The 15,483-nt window shown below is 49.6% G+C and overlaps 1 protein-coding gene across 4 annotated transcripts in view; it reads right to left on the reverse strand.

Moving 5' to 3' along the window:
* MAPKAP1 (MAPK associated protein 1) overlaps positions 1–15,483 on the reverse strand; it is a 149,300-nt gene that overhangs the window by 64,146 nt on the left and 69,671 nt on the right. For all 4 annotated transcript variants that reach the window (XM_082067753.1, XM_082067754.1, XM_082067752.1 and 1 more), the window contains exons 2-4: positions 11,001–11,324; positions 7,919–8,008; positions 3,852–4,000 (exon numbers count right to left, since the gene is read on the reverse strand). In XM_082067753.1, the coding sequence (XP_081923879.1) occupies positions 3,852–4,000; positions 7,919–8,008; positions 11,001–11,259 (498 nt within the window). In that variant the 5' untranslated portion in view covers positions 11,260–11,324. The remainder of the gene's footprint in view (positions 1–3,851; positions 4,001–7,918; positions 8,009–11,000; positions 11,325–15,483) is intronic.

Here is a 15,483-nt window from a genome sequence, read left to right on the forward strand (position 1 = left end):
CCCGGAGGCACCGTCCTTCCTCTGGGAGCTTTAGCGTCTGTCCACCCAAAAATCACCTCGACCCACGTTTATTTAAATGATTTCCAGCAGTCAGGTAAACCCACGGGGGTCTGTAAGGTCAGAACGGCAGGCAGAACACCGGTGTGCGGGGCACAGCCGTGCGCGGGCAGGGAAGGGCTTTGGGCACGCGACTGAAGTTGATTCTGGAGCGGAACCGTCTTTCCTTGCGTTTTGATCGGGGTTTTCCAGCCTTCCCCTTGCACTATTTTGCACATCTTTAGCATCTGTTTTCGACTGTCCTGTAACAGCCCCGTGTTTGCCACCGTTCTGGGCAGGTCGGAGCAGTGCCTGGCGGAAGGGCCGTCAACACTGAGCCGGCACTGCACGACCCACGTTCCTCGGCAGTGGCGGAAGGGCCGTCAACACTGAGCCGGCACTCCACGACCCACGTTCCTCAGCGGTGGCGGAAGGGCCGTCACACACCGAGCTGACACTCCGTGACCCACGTTCCTCAGCGGTGGCGGAAGGGCCGTCACACACCGAGCTGACACTCCGTGACCCACGTTCCTCAGCGGTGGCGGAAGGGCCGTCACACACCGAGCTGACACTCCGTGACCCACGTTCCTCAGCAGTGGCGGAAGGGCTGTCACACACTGAGCCGGCACTCCGCGACCCACGTTCCTCGGCGGTGGCGGAAGGGCCGTCACACACCGAGCTGACACTCCGTGACCCACGTTCCTCAGCGGTGGCGGAAGGGCCGTCACACACCGAGCTGACACTCCGTGACCCACGTTCCTCAGCAGTGGCGGAAGGGCCGTCACACACTGAGCCGGCACTCCGCGACCCACGTTCCTCGGCGGTGGCGGAAGGGCCGTCACACACCGAGCGGACACTCCGTGACCCACGTTCCTCAGTGGTGGCGGAAGGGCCGTCACACACCGAGCCGGCACTCCATGACCCACGTTCCTCGGCGGTGGCGGAAGGGCCATCAACACCGAGCCGGCACTGCACGACCCACGTTCCTCAGCGGTGGCGGAAGGGCCGTCACACACCGAGCTGACACTCCACGACCCACGTTCCTCAGCGGTGGCGGAAGGGCCGTGCGCTGGCTCCGCAGGAACGGCCCGCCCGGCCTCACGCTCACTGCCCACCCATTGCTTAAGCCTTCCATTAATTTCCTATACAAATGACAACTGAAGTAGTTATGAATAAAGGCTTCTACAATGCTCTTAGCAAGAATTTTCATGACTAACCAAGCCGCACACGCTAGGTGATTTACAAACCACGCAGCAGATGCAGGGGTTGGGTTTACTTCACCTGTCTTAAGGCAAAAGCTGAGGATACAGCCAAGAGCAGTTAGTGAGTGTGTCTGTAGTTGGGAGCTGCGGTTTTACACCACGAGAGCCGCAGGTCCGTCCTGCAGCTCACTAGGACGCTCCCACTGGAGCTGCGTGCCACAAGCCGTATTCCCCACTGTTCTGATAATTAATGAACTGATCAGAACAAGAAGAAATTAGAGCGCTTTAAAATTTTATTATTTCATAAAATTGCAGAAGTGGTTATGAAAAAGACACTAAAACTGGCAGAAAACACCTGCATTTTAAGCATTTTAACACATTTGCTTGGTTGATATTATGGCATGCAACGGTTTGTTGTTTTTAAGCGATGAGTTTAAAGCAATCCATGGCGGGGGGGGGGCGGCAGGGCCTGCACTGGAGGGTGGGTTTGGATTCGGGGCGGTTTGGATTCGGGGCGGTTGGCTGCATCGGGGGCAGTTAAAGCCCTTGAGGAAGCGGGGAGGACGAACAAAGAGCTTTTGCTCCTGCCTGGCCAGCAAACCACAAAACTGCCACTTAGCGAGCTGAAAATCCACGCTACAGAACTCCCATATATATACAAACCAAAGGCCTGGTTATAATCTTGCAGATCTCGGAGCCACTGTGATCCCTTGAGCAAACCCATAATTAAGTAGGGTTTTTTAAGACATGTTTAATTAGGCCCCAGCCCCCCTCGCCCCCTGCCTCTCCCCGGTTCGGCACCACCTCCCCAGAGATACGTGGCTCTGTTAATTATGTAAATAAGTCATGCACTATTCCTGAAAGAATCATATTTATGTGAAAAATGCTGCTCATCTATTATCAATAAAAACAAATGAGACCTATGCTATTTCGTTAAGAATAATTCTAAAAAGCTAGGCGCTCTTCGATTTTGCATTACTGCCTGAAAATAACACAAAGCTGAAGCAGAACAAGGCACTACTGAACAATGACGTTTCTTTATCTCAGATGGTTGAGTAGGTATTTAAAAATAGACAACACACACAGAACTATAAAAAATAAATGTTATAACCACATTATTGACAAACTTAAAAGAACAAAACAAACAGTGCTGTTCAAATTAATATGGTGAGATTATCCTCTAACAAAATGCCAACTCAGTTATTTTGGAGAGTTAAAATGTGTTCTGCTCGTACCCTGCAGTCGCCAGCGAGCAGCACTGAGCTATTCCATTAATATCTCAAACTGTTATGTACGGCCCAACTTCCTTCAAATGGACCCAACGCAGGCTAAATCCATCAGACTTTTAAATACAAAAGGTAAGATGCTCATTATAGTCAACTATAATCCTTATTAATACAGTAAAACAGTTCAGGTTATCCAAGTAGAAATGAAACATACTGAAGGTCCTCAAGTTTCTGAGAAAGAAATCTAGCAGGTCACCTAAATGAAAGCAACGAGAGCGGGACACCACTGACTCGCAACGGACTTCCCTTGATAAAGACGTGTTTATTTTACATTTAACCGCTGCAGCTATTCCCGAGGCCAGAAATTCTGAAAAACTGCATTAGCACTAACTGCTCCATACTAGTGGGTAAAAATAACAAGAGGCAACGTTTGTTACGTGACCTTCACCGTTTAAAAACTATCGTTTCACAAATATTCTGAGTACTTCTAGATGCACTAGCGGAATTGCATATCCGACTTTCCACTTTAAGAATACTTAACAGAATAGGAAATTCTTCCATCAAAATGGTAATGAAGCTCAAACTTCATACTCCCACAGGAGACTCCACAAATCCAGCAGAAAACAGAGCCGCGCAGTATTTATCATTGTTTTGGAACGATGTGACACCGATCTATCACACCAATGTTTCTATTTCAGTTTCTAGAGTTTATGATGGAGGAAAATGTTTGACAACACAGTAACTGAACTGCAATACCGAACGCGAGCTCCTGCAGTGACTGTGCCGGAGGACGGGGCCCGACCGCCCGGGTTTGCCGCGAACCTCCCCCCTGCACCCGCAGGCTCCATCGCCCGGCCCTCCTGCGCCCCACATACCCACCCACTGGAACCAAACAGCGGCTCTTCCACACGCACCGCAGCGTTCTGAGGGTAAAACCAGCACCAATCACAGAAGATTTAGCAAGTGCTGTGAAGTGGTTAGACAGATACACTTTCTAAAATGCCAGTTGACTCATCATTTATACAAAGGCTCTCACCATCAACTGCAGAGAGATGTCCTAGGACTGTGCCACACTAAATGCTTTCCTAACTGACCTGCTGGAGAAGAGAACAGCCAGGTAAGGTGGGCCTAAAGGTAAGGCAGGCCTAAAGGTAAGGCGGGTCTAAAGGTAAGGTATAATTTTGTGCTGAAAACAAGAACAACAGTTCTACAGAACCTGGAACCATTGTATCTAACACTAAGAGAAGCAGATTCTATGAACCACTTCAAACAGCTGCTGGCCTACGACAAGGACGAACTGAGGTGTGAACCCGGAGCTGCTCCCGGAGCTGCCCAAGGCCCATCCCCGCCGGGCCCGGCCCACGTGAGGAGGAGAGGAGCAGCTTACCTTGCCATCGAACTTGGAGTACTCGTTGAAGGGGTTGTTGAGCTGCAGCGGACACTGCTCCAGCCGCACGGACAGGATGGACGGCTTCCCCGAGCACGGAGACCTGACTCGGAAGTTCTTTTTTTCAAAGAGCGAGCTCAGCTCCTCTGCTGTAGGTCAGAAAAGAGATGGAGCAGTTGAGCTAGGAGATGTGCAGAGGCTACCATTCACCACGGAAAGACAGCGTTACGAGTGAGAACAGAATCACATAGATACACCAACAAATGGTCTAGCCGGGCAGAACCTCCCACTGCTCCTTCGCAGACCACAGACACGAAGCCATAAGAGCTCTAAATGATGCTGCTGTTCAGGCTGACGAAAAGACAAATCTTCCCACACAGAGAACGGAACCAATCACGACATGATCCACTTGACCCAAGACAAAAATCAATATTCAAAGAGAGAATTACACATTTCTGGTCTTCCTGCTTGCCTGCCTTTTACTGAACGAACAGTAAAAGCACAAAAGAGCTGTGGACACATCTACCAGACGCCGTGCAAAGCGTTTCAAACCGAGCCTGCAACACGTGATATTGTGCTGTATTACAGGACAATGTTACACTACTCCACTACTACATTATAACATGGTTATGCTGTCAGCACCCGGCTTGGGACTACACCTGATCCAAAAGCATCATTTCTTTGCACTTTACTTCTCAGGGCAGACTGGGCATGGTCTCCTGCCAAAAAGCTGTCGAACCTGAAAACACCATCCCAGAGAAACACACTGGGTAGCACTTAAAAACAAAACTAAGACAAAGGCGATAAGAGTGAGTACTTTGTGTGCTCTGTGAAGGCTCATAAAAGCCTCCACCAAGCAGCTCCTTAATATAAGAGACTGCATAGCTGAATTTCCAGCAACAGTTTAACTCAACATTCACAGCATACTTAAAAAAAACCCTAAAAATTCGGGTTTCTTATGTTCTAAGGACACTACAAAATGAGGACAGAGCCTGGGGTGTTTTAGCGTATTAGTACCACAGGGTCTCATCTGCGGGAAACTGTGAGTGAATGTGGCCAAGCCGGTCACATCTGCTGGAGGAGCCTGGAGCCCCGGCTCCATCAATCACCGCGGAGCCCGCGGCTCCATCCATCCCGCGGCCCCGGGGCAGAGCGGCTGCTCGCACAGCGCCCGGGGCCGCGGGGAGCGGCGGATGCCTCCAAACGCAGGATTTAAACCCACCACATTATAACCAGCCGAAAGCTCCGTTCATTTTTATCAGCAGATCGCCTGCAAATTCAGACAGTTGGCACAAGTGCTAAATACCGGCACAAAGAGACACCCAGCAGCCTTGTGAGAGGCTGCGATTAGCCAAAAAAGCTTGATTAAATCCTTTTTAAATGTGCAACTTAGATTCCATTAGGTATTCTGTTTTGTGTAGCGAAATAATATTTTAAAATAATCTCAGTTCTAATTACGTTAGAGTATTACCCTTAACTGGCATTTCTGGGCATTTGGAACGTACTCTGTACCCTGGAATTCAATACATGGTTTTATTGGTTCAAGTGGAAAAGCCGATCTTTCATCCTCAAGTTTCACCTCTAGGGACATGTTACAATGGTTTGTTTTTGGTCTCCTTTGTTGGGATCTCAAGAATTCTGCTGGGACATCTGCTTTGCTGGAGTTCTGTGGAGTCAAATAGCTGCCGTGGCTGAGGACTCCAGACACCAGAACGTTCTGCAGGACCGCGGCTTCGGCTGCCCGGATGGCTTCATTCTCCACAAACCTCGTCATTTCCAAAAGTTCAACTCATTTAGGCAGAGGAACCCACAACTTTCTGAAGATTTGTGCAAAAAGCCAGAAGAAGGCAGATCTTCCACTGAGCATTTTGGCAAATAATTCCTAATAGACTCGAGCTGCGAGAATTTCAACTAAAAACATTGAAAAAACCAAATTCTCGCATTTCAGGAAAAGAAAAATCTAATTTTTACATTGAACCAGCTTTAATTGCAGGATACACAGGAACAGGGAGCGGCTGCAGCTATAAAATGGGAGAACTGAGACAGGTTTTCTGTTTCATATATTACAATTTAAACTATGTAGAACATCCAGTAAGAAATATTTAACTATGTAATTAACACAAAAAGAATGGCATCTTTTTTGAGGAGTTGGTGACACTAGTTTTGCCAATGAAAGGCTAGATAAGATAAGGCAGCATTTATCATGCTTTCATTTAAACACATCTATACACACCATTTCTTAGATTTTCCCCTTATCTAGAAAAGTAACCACTAAAATATTCTATAGAAGTAACCTCTATAAGATAATTCATCACAGCCAGTCCAGCAAACGCTGCTGGGAAGAGCCAGAAAGGCAGAACTACCTGGGACGCGATCCTGCGGGGAACACAGCCCGCACCCCAGCAACGCCCTCACAGCCCAGCAATGCCCTCACAGCCCCAGCAATGCCCTCACAGCCCCAGCAATGCCCTCACAGCCCAGCAATGCCCTCACAGCCCAGCAACGCCCTCACAGCCCAGCAACGCCCTCACAGCCCCAGCAATGCCCTCACAGCCCCAGCAATGCCCTCACAGCCCAGCAATGCCCTCACAGCCCAGCAATGCCCTCACAGCCCCAGCAATGCCTTCACAGCCCCAGCAATGCCCTCACAGCCCCAGCAATGCCCTCACAGCCCAGCAATGCCCTCACAGCCCAGCAATGCCCTCACAGCCCCAGCAATGCCTTCACAGCCCAGCAATGCCCTCACAGCCCAGCAATGCCCTCACAGCCCCAGCAATGCCCTCACAGCCCCAGCAATGCCCTCACAGCCCAGCAATGCCCTCACAGCCCCAGCAATGCCCCGACTCCCCCAGCAACGCCCTCACAGCCCCAGCAACGCCCTCACAGCCCCAGCAACGCCCTCACAGCCCAGCAATGCCCTCACAGCCCCAGCAATGCCCTCACAGCCCAGCAATGCCCTCACAGCCCCAGCAATGCCCTCACAGCCCAGCAATGCCCTCACAGCCCCAGCAATGCCCTCACAGCCCCAGCAATGCCCTCACAGCCCAGCAATGCCCTCACAGCCCAGCAATGCCCTCACAGCCCCAGCAATGCCCCGACTCCCCCAGCAACGCCCTCACAGCCCCAGCAACGCCCTCACAGCCCCAGCAACGCCCTCACAGCCCAGCAATGCCCTCACAGCCCCAGCAATGCCCTCACAGCCCAGCAATGCCCTCACAGCCCCAGCAATGCCCTCACAGCCCAGCAATGCCCTCACAGCCCCAGCAATGCCCTCACAGCCCCAGCAATGCCCTCACAGCCCAGCAATGCCCTCACAGCCCAGCAATGCCCTCACAGCCCCAGCAATGCCCTCACAGCCCAGCAATGCCTTCACAGCCCCAGCAATGCCCTCACAGCCCCAGCAATGCCCTCACAGCCCCAGCAATGCCCTCACAGCCCCAGCAATGCCCTCACAGCCCAGCAATGCCCTCACAGCCCCAGCAATGCCCTCACAGCCCCAGCAATGCCCTCACAGCCCAGCAATGCCCTCACAGCCCAGCAATGCCCTCACAGCCCCAGCAATGCCCTCACAGCCCCAGCAATGCCCTCACAGCCCAGCAATGCCCTCACAGCCCCAGCAATGCCCTCACAGCCCAGCAATGCCCCCACAGCCCAGCAATGCCCTCACAGCCCCAGCAATGCCCTCACAGCCCAGCAATGCCCCGACTCCCCCAGCAATGCCCTCACAGCCCCAGCAATGCCCTCACAGCCCAGCAACGCCCTCACAGCCCAGCAACGCCCTCACAGCCCAGCAACGCCCTCACAGCCCAGCAATGCCCCGACTCCCCCATAATGTCCCCGCGCCCCCCGTAATGCCCCAGAGCCCGTGCCCAGGCCAGCGGGGCAGAGCAGGCGCTGGGGTGACCAGGCCTGTGCGCCCCCACCCCAGGACACCCCGGGGCACCACGGGCAGATACAACGCCGAGTCCTTCCTCCGCGCTTTCAGAGCTTGTGTAGCCATCACAAACAACACCGTGCCCATCGAAAGCGAAACCAAACAGCAGGAAAAGGGAACATTTGCCTTTTACCTGAGTGAGACGTGTTCCTGTCTTTCCACTGAACGTTTTTGCATTTTATTTGGTTCTGCCTCTCTTTCCGCAGACGTTCTAGTCTCTGAGCTTGAAAAGAAATATTACAACTATAAGTTTGTCAATGAAAGTTTACTGTAAACAAAGACATAATTAACTACCTTGATATGAATAAAGATGTTTTATACTGCACATGTAGGGGAAACAGTCATAAAATTTTAAAGGTGGCACCCCTGAAAAGCAAATACCAACAAAAACATGAAAATGTGCTTGATTTATAATTGAAATTAGAGGATATAAAACATTAATAGAGATCATAAAGATAGTATTAACATGGAAGAGAATAATAAAATGTGAAAACTTCTGTGATTAATATGACATTTCATTATATAAATCATTAATAACGGTCTTAAAGGAATTTTAATGCACAAATGAACTGAAGTGAATATTACATTACAGGAATAAAATTACTGTTATGAATTACTCTCCCCATTTCAAAAATTAAAGATAAATGAACTCAGACTAGACTATTAAAGTTTTAAATATAAAATCCTTTATCTAAAAATCATGAAAATTATAAAATGTCAAAGCTATATAAATTAGCATAGCTTTTTCTTCAGTGTGCTGAAACAGTTTATAGGTAGTAAAATAAATGATTTGTATCTTCACAACATTAGTCAAATCCTAAAATGAATAGAATCTTTCTTTACATATATTTTGGCTCCATCTCCAAACAGGCTCTGGAGGAAGGCCCGGCCGTGGGCGCACGCTCCCGCAGGGGCGGCCCGGGCACCGCGGCGCTGCCGGGACCCCGCGAGCCGGGACGGCCCGGGCACCGCGGCGCTGCCGGGACCCCGCGAGCCGGGACGGCCCGGGCACCGCGGCGCTGCCGGGACCCCGCGAGCCGGGACGGCCCGGGCACCGCGGCGCTGCCGGGACCCCGTGAGCCGGGATGGCCCGGGCACCGCGGCGCTGCCGGGACCCTGTGAGCCGGGACAGCCCGGGCACCGCGGCGCTGCCGGGACCCCGTGAGCCGGGATGGCCCGGGCACCGCGGCGCTGCCGGGACCCCGTGAGCCGGGACAGCCCGGGCACCGCGGCGCTGCCGGGACCCCGTGAGCCGGGATGGCCCGGGCACCGTGGCGCTGCCGGGACCCCGCCAGCCGGGACGGCCCGGGCACCGCGGCGCTGCCGGGACCCCGTGAGCCAGGATGGCCCGGGCACCGCGGCGCTGCCGGGACCCTGTGAGCCGGGACGGCCCGGACGGCGCGACCCGCGCTGCTGGAAACCGCGCTGGGTGCATCAGCAGCTCTGACGTATCGAGATAATTCGTTAACCCAAACGGGTTTGGAGAGGAGATTCTAAAATGCTAAATTACTCTGACAATTTTTAGATACCATTTGATTTCCCTGAGCCATCTCACCAACTAAAAAAGGGTTAATAAATATTTTCTATCCCCCCTCTTATTATCCTTTTACATTTAGTCTTTGAACTGAATCATGGACACAAAAGTGATTTTTTTTGCTCCCATAAACACCCTCAACCTGGGAAGCGATGAAAAGCAGCTGAACAGCTGCACCAGGCAGCTGGAGGTGCGAACACAACCAGGGACTGCGATGCCTCTTTCCCATTTGAGTCAACATGAGGTTAGTGCCTAAACACCTCTGTGTCTCTTGCTCCTAAAGAAATAAGAGCAGATGTATCCCTGCTTTTAAGTTTAGATATTAGGTAAAACACCACTTGCGTAGATAAAGGAAAAAACGTAGTACAGAAATAAGAATGATGTTTTTATCCTGATACTTTCACCCCTTGTCAAAACGAATGTACTAAAGCACAGTCATCATCTTCACTAACTCCATCCTTTTCTTCTATCTACAGTCGATTGCAAACGATCATTTGCTGTGGCACTGCACTACAGCAACTCCAAATTAGACGGAATTATCAGCACCTATTAGCAGTCTGAATTATTTAAGGTTCATTCTCACAAGAAGCACGCCAGTTTGAAAGCTCGGTGTGGCAAGTGTCACTGACCAAACGCAGTTCTTGTTTCATCAACTATGGGCAATAGATAACCCCTTGCTTCCAGCCGGGATCGGCCGCTCTCCCGTGTCCTGACTCCTGTCTCTGGTCACCCCCCGGCTGCGGCCACCTGGGGACAGGGCCCATGGCCACCCAGGGCCACCCGGCCCCGGGAGAACCGCGGGCAGCCCCGCTGCGCCCAGCGCCCCCGCAACGCCCCGACACGTCCTGCCCACCAGACAGAGAACCCCGACATCACAACGCGCCTAAAATTCAATCCAAACGTGCACAGCCGCACCAGAGCCAGCCTGAGCTCTAGGTGGTGTTATAACACCTCCAGAAATCGTTGGAAAAACATACGCTGCAACACGGAAAAGAGATCAGTATTGGCCACCCCGCACCAACCTTTTCATCGCTATTTGAGATCACGGGACTTTTGTTGGCAGCATTCCTCGGGTATTAGGAGAGGTCTGAACATCCCTCATACGAGCCACCAAACGGGCAGCTTTCTTCCAGGCAAGACGAGCTGAGTGTGTTTTGAGAAGGTCTATACCTTTAACTTTCTAATTCGGTAACAACTCCCAGCTCAAGGGTTTTCTCAGAAATAAAACTTCAGAAGACAAAATACAGACAAATCATTCACTTCACTGGCTCACATCAAACTTCATTCCTCTCTTTTATAACAAATGGATTTGATGCCTCACTAGGTAGATTTTTCTCAGAAAATAACTATCCTGTTCAAAAGTGAACACCCCTCCAGACATTAACAATAGAAATATCAAAGACTGCTCATGTACTTTGGATTTAGACTTGATGTCTTCACAATTTCTTTTTTTTACATATATAAAACTGACTACCTCAATGTTCCTCCGCACAGGAATAACTAAAACAGCAATTAAAACTCGGCTGACAGCACACTCAAGTAACTGAATCATTACATGTCCTTTATAAAAAGGGTCTCAACATTACAAAAGGAAGTTTGACAGATACGTGGTCACGCTCCGATCTGTCCGTGCAAGCCACACTAACACAGGCCAACGTTATCCTGGCTGCAGCATCCTTACCCGTGTTTGATCGCCTTCTGATTCCAAAGTCCCAGCTTGAGGTAATGTCGACTGATTGGGAATATACGTAGCCCTGAGTCTCTCCGTTGCTGCCCTGTGTTTCTGAACCACTGTCCCCATATGCTGACGAGGGATTAAACTTCTCCAGGTCGACATCGTGATCTATCAGGACCATTTCGCACATCCCCGTGTCATCGCTGGTCACGTGTGACTGCCGAATGTGAGCAAGTATAATCGTTGGGTTGTCCAGGAAAGCCATGCTGTCCACAGGCCACCACTTCACTCTACTATCTTCTCGTCATCTTGCTTCATGGACACACGGACCTAGAAATACAATGTACACAGCATTTTAGGGGAAAAAAACCCCAGCCAACCAACGCAAAACTCAATCAACCAAAAAACCACAAACACCACAAAACAACCCAAAAAACCCCACAAAAGCCACACCAAAACCAACCCAAAGCCCTGATTCAAGAAGGTTTATATTTTGGATGCACAAAACCTAACTGACTCTGTTTAGTACAGTGAATTATTTCAATTCTGCTCCAGGTTACTTCAGTTACACCAGCTGCTGAGATCTACTCCAACAACAGTGGTTTGGGAGCACGGTTTGAAACCCAAATCCCACGGCAACAGAACAAGCAGACACCCCAGGCAGGTCCCGCTCCGCTACAGCGAACGGTTGCTAAAAGACAAAACAGCCTAAGTTCCACGTATAGAAGGATGGAGAGAAAATACACACAAGAAAAGTTTGTCCATTCAAATTAATACATTTACAAAACCAGATAGGGTTTTTAATTTCTTTTCACCCATCATAATAACGTGTTACTGTTTTTCTTCTGCCTTTACAAACCAACTCTTGGATTATTTCATTATAGACCTTCAGGTTTTTTATTTCCAAGAAAACTTTAAACATAAAGGGCAGAATACTGCACATCTGCTGCTGCATGGCCCTTCATACAGGGAAACTCCTGTAACGCAGAAAAAGCCCCAGGACTGTACAGCACACACCTGAATTCCCAAGCACTTTAACGACAGTAACCACCACCTACCTGAAATACTTCGTGCAGAGTACTCGAGTGGCCAGACAAAACAAAGCAGGGGGCAAACAAGGCAAATAAAGAGAACCCGGCCAGCCTGCCGGGCTGTGCCGCAGGCACTTGGTTCCGCGAGGCCGCCGGAGCCCGGGCTGCCCTGCGGGGAGCGGAGCGCGGCCCCCTCCCCACGGCCGGCAGCTGCGAGCTGAGCGGGACCACCAGTGACCTGCCCACAGCACCCTGAAACGAACCCAAAACCGCCTCCTGTTGAGGCTGCCCCGGCGGCCGGCGAGCAGCTGCCAGAGCCGCCTGGCCAGCACCGCGGGACGCGGAGATGCAGACGCCGCTGAGTGCGACGTACGGACACTCGAAAGAGTGCACTGAGAATGTTCTTACACTTAATTATTTACACACTGCTTACTAGAAAAGGCCAACTTACCTGCGAGCAGTAAGAACTTGTTTAAATAAGCAACCGCCTCAGGCTTCTGAAAGGTCTGCAAACTCCCAATCAAAAATTACTGCTGCCCCATCAATGTGTCATATAAACGCTGGCATGTTAATTGTGTATTTATAAGATTGTTAATGGTTAGTTAATTTACCTCCCACACTATTATTGTACTTGAAATGATTTAATGTCTGCTAAGGGAGTTAACAACATGTAACAGCAGATGCGAGAATTTTACCTTTATACTCTGCACCCCGACTTCACGCTATTAACAGTCCCTGTGCTAAATTACCCGAGCTTCCTTACAATTTCACAAAGGCAATCACTTCTCCCATAAACAGGGACAGTGAAGAAGGGCTAGAAATTCTATTTCAAACTCTGAAGTTCAATGCAAACACGTTTTTCCTTCTTCCTCTTCAGAATTTTAAAAATAATAAATTAAAACTAATTTCTCAATAATTAATACTAACTGGAAATTCTATGAACAGTTAATACTTCTAAAAAAATAAAATCACAAAAAAAGTTCATATCCCAAAATTCAGTTCAGATTTTCATGCCGTGTTTTAGTGGTTGCTGCCCAGGCAATTCTAACTGGCTCCTCCTTTTGACAGAGGCGAAAGGCAACCAGACGGCTGAGAGGCAGCGGCCCCCAAGGAAGCGAAGGAATTCGGACAAGCCCGGTTCTGCCGGCCTCTACATGAACACCTCTAGGCCTCCACGTCACCAGCCCCAGCGCCACTACGGCCACCAGATCAATCTGCAGATTTGCCAGCGTGGCGCCTCCTCTCCTGCGGTCCCCGTACCCACACACCACGAGCAGCTGCATTTCACCAACTCAGGGACCATCTGAGCAGCAACAACTTCTACATTCTCCAATCATAAACCAAAAAGAAACATTCTTTTAATACCTGCACTATATAAATGTTATTCTACTTTGAACGAAATGCTTTGCAGACAGCTGTCAAGCACACTGTGTGAACACTACAAATGAGAAGAGCGATGTGAAGCCTACACAACCCCAACAGTATTTACCTAGAGGGCAGTGATAGTGTGATACACACTGAGCAGCAAACGCCTCCCATGGCTCCTCACGCAGATGGACGAGCCCAGTCAGCCCCTCTCTTTCTTCTTGACCGTTGTTATTCACCTGTTGTACTTTCTGTCTCTGACCCAACCAACCCCGGCACGGCCGCCCCCCCGGCCCGTCCCCTCCCGTGTCCCCGGTGTCCCCAGCGCCGGGCAGCGCGGCCCCTGCTGCTCCGGTTGCCCAGAAGCCCCGAGCTCGGCAGCCGCAGCCCGCCTGCCATTGTTAGCACACGGACTCCTCCCCAGGAACCCGCTGCTGTATTTATGGCATCCATAGACTTTCACAGCAAGCGAAGCGAGGCTGTTATGCAGATCACCCTCATTCATAATGCGGCGTACAATAAGTAATGCAGAACCTTCTAACAAATTATTCAGCTCCCAGTAGGTGACACAAAGGTCTTGAGGAGAGGATGTGTAGCTATACAGGATATACCCTGAACACACAGGAGAACACAACTTCATCACCACCACAGCATATTAAGTGTTCTTGTGACCCTTTCACTTGCCTGATATGCTGTATCTATTTAAATAAAAGGGAGATTTTCTCACTTTCCTCTTTCCCCACCAAAAACCCCATACACATCCCCAACCCAGCCCAATTTATATTCTCATGTTATCCTACATCAAGTGTCAATGAGATATCAAAGCAAGTGTGAGCCAAAGCCGAGCTGACCACGCGGCTCCTGGGACACCACCCTCCCTGCCGCCCGCTCCAGCGCTGACGTGCGGCATACTTCCACTTTTATTATTAGCTTATTGGAAATAATTTCACAGTTAACTCCTGTCTGCAACTGCAAAAGAATGGTTCTGGTTATCTACATGTGCAGCAGTACAAATAATCAAAACCCTTGAATGCCAGACAGACTCCTGCGCAGGGAGGATAAAGGAAAGTGAACCACAACATATGAACATTCAAGTTTATGTTTCAAGAAAAGCTCAAGTGCATTTAAGAATGAATGCTTATCTAGAGACGCTGTCACTCCTGCCTTGGGTCCTATAATTAAAAAGAAAAGAATCATTTGAAATCATTTAAAAGCGCGCCCTTCGCAAGTGAAACTGGAATTTGAAAGTTATGATGAGAAAACATCAAATTACACAGCTTCCAGCAAATTATTTGTTGGTGTTCAAACCTGTAAATCAATCTGGCATTAGCTACATACTTCCGTGTTTACCAACTGCTTGGAATGTGGCTATATTTTTGTTGTAATAATAATCAGGATGCAAATGATACCAATTCCAATATTTTAATTACTGAGCTTTAGGGAAGGAGGGACAGAATATTGGAGTACGTATGGAGAGTGTACAGTCTCCTCTGTCTCCTGACCTTGTCAAATCCTCATTTAACAGTGAACAAGCAGATTCTCAGCTAACCTGAGCTATCTGCAGCAAGATTTTAAGCAAATAAATAAGTATAAAAAAATGCAGAGATTATAAATTAGGGCAGACAAATCTGTATCTAGACTCATGCCTGCAAAGAGCATTCTATCAATATAGTGAAATGCTAATCTCCTAATTAACAACCTAATTAGGTAATTATGGCTTTGCAGAGGGATGCCTAAATGAAATATGACAACATGGTCACCTCTTTATATGGCACCTGTGGGCCTTTTCAGCTGTCACCGCAGAGAGTGCAATATCAATTTGAACAGATGACAAAGTGTTGTCATTTTTCATTCTGATATCGTACTGAACGGTTTGGATAGAAGCAGTTTAGAGAAGCGGCATCTTGCCTGGCTTTTGCCTAATCTAAATATGTGCAAACACTTTGCTTCATATTTAATGTCTGCAATTAGGCTTGTTTTTTCCAGCCGGCCGGCAAGCACTGCTTCCACACACGCTCCATCGGCAACGCCGGCCCGCGCCGACCCCCGCGCCGCCGTCCTGCCATCCCAGCCCATCCCACCCCAGCCCACAG

Source organism: Streptopelia decaocto, assembly GCF_964273445.1.
Source record: "Streptopelia decaocto genome assembly, chromosome: 17".
Taxonomy (NCBI): domain Eukaryota; kingdom Metazoa; phylum Chordata; class Aves; order Columbiformes; family Columbidae; genus Streptopelia; species Streptopelia decaocto.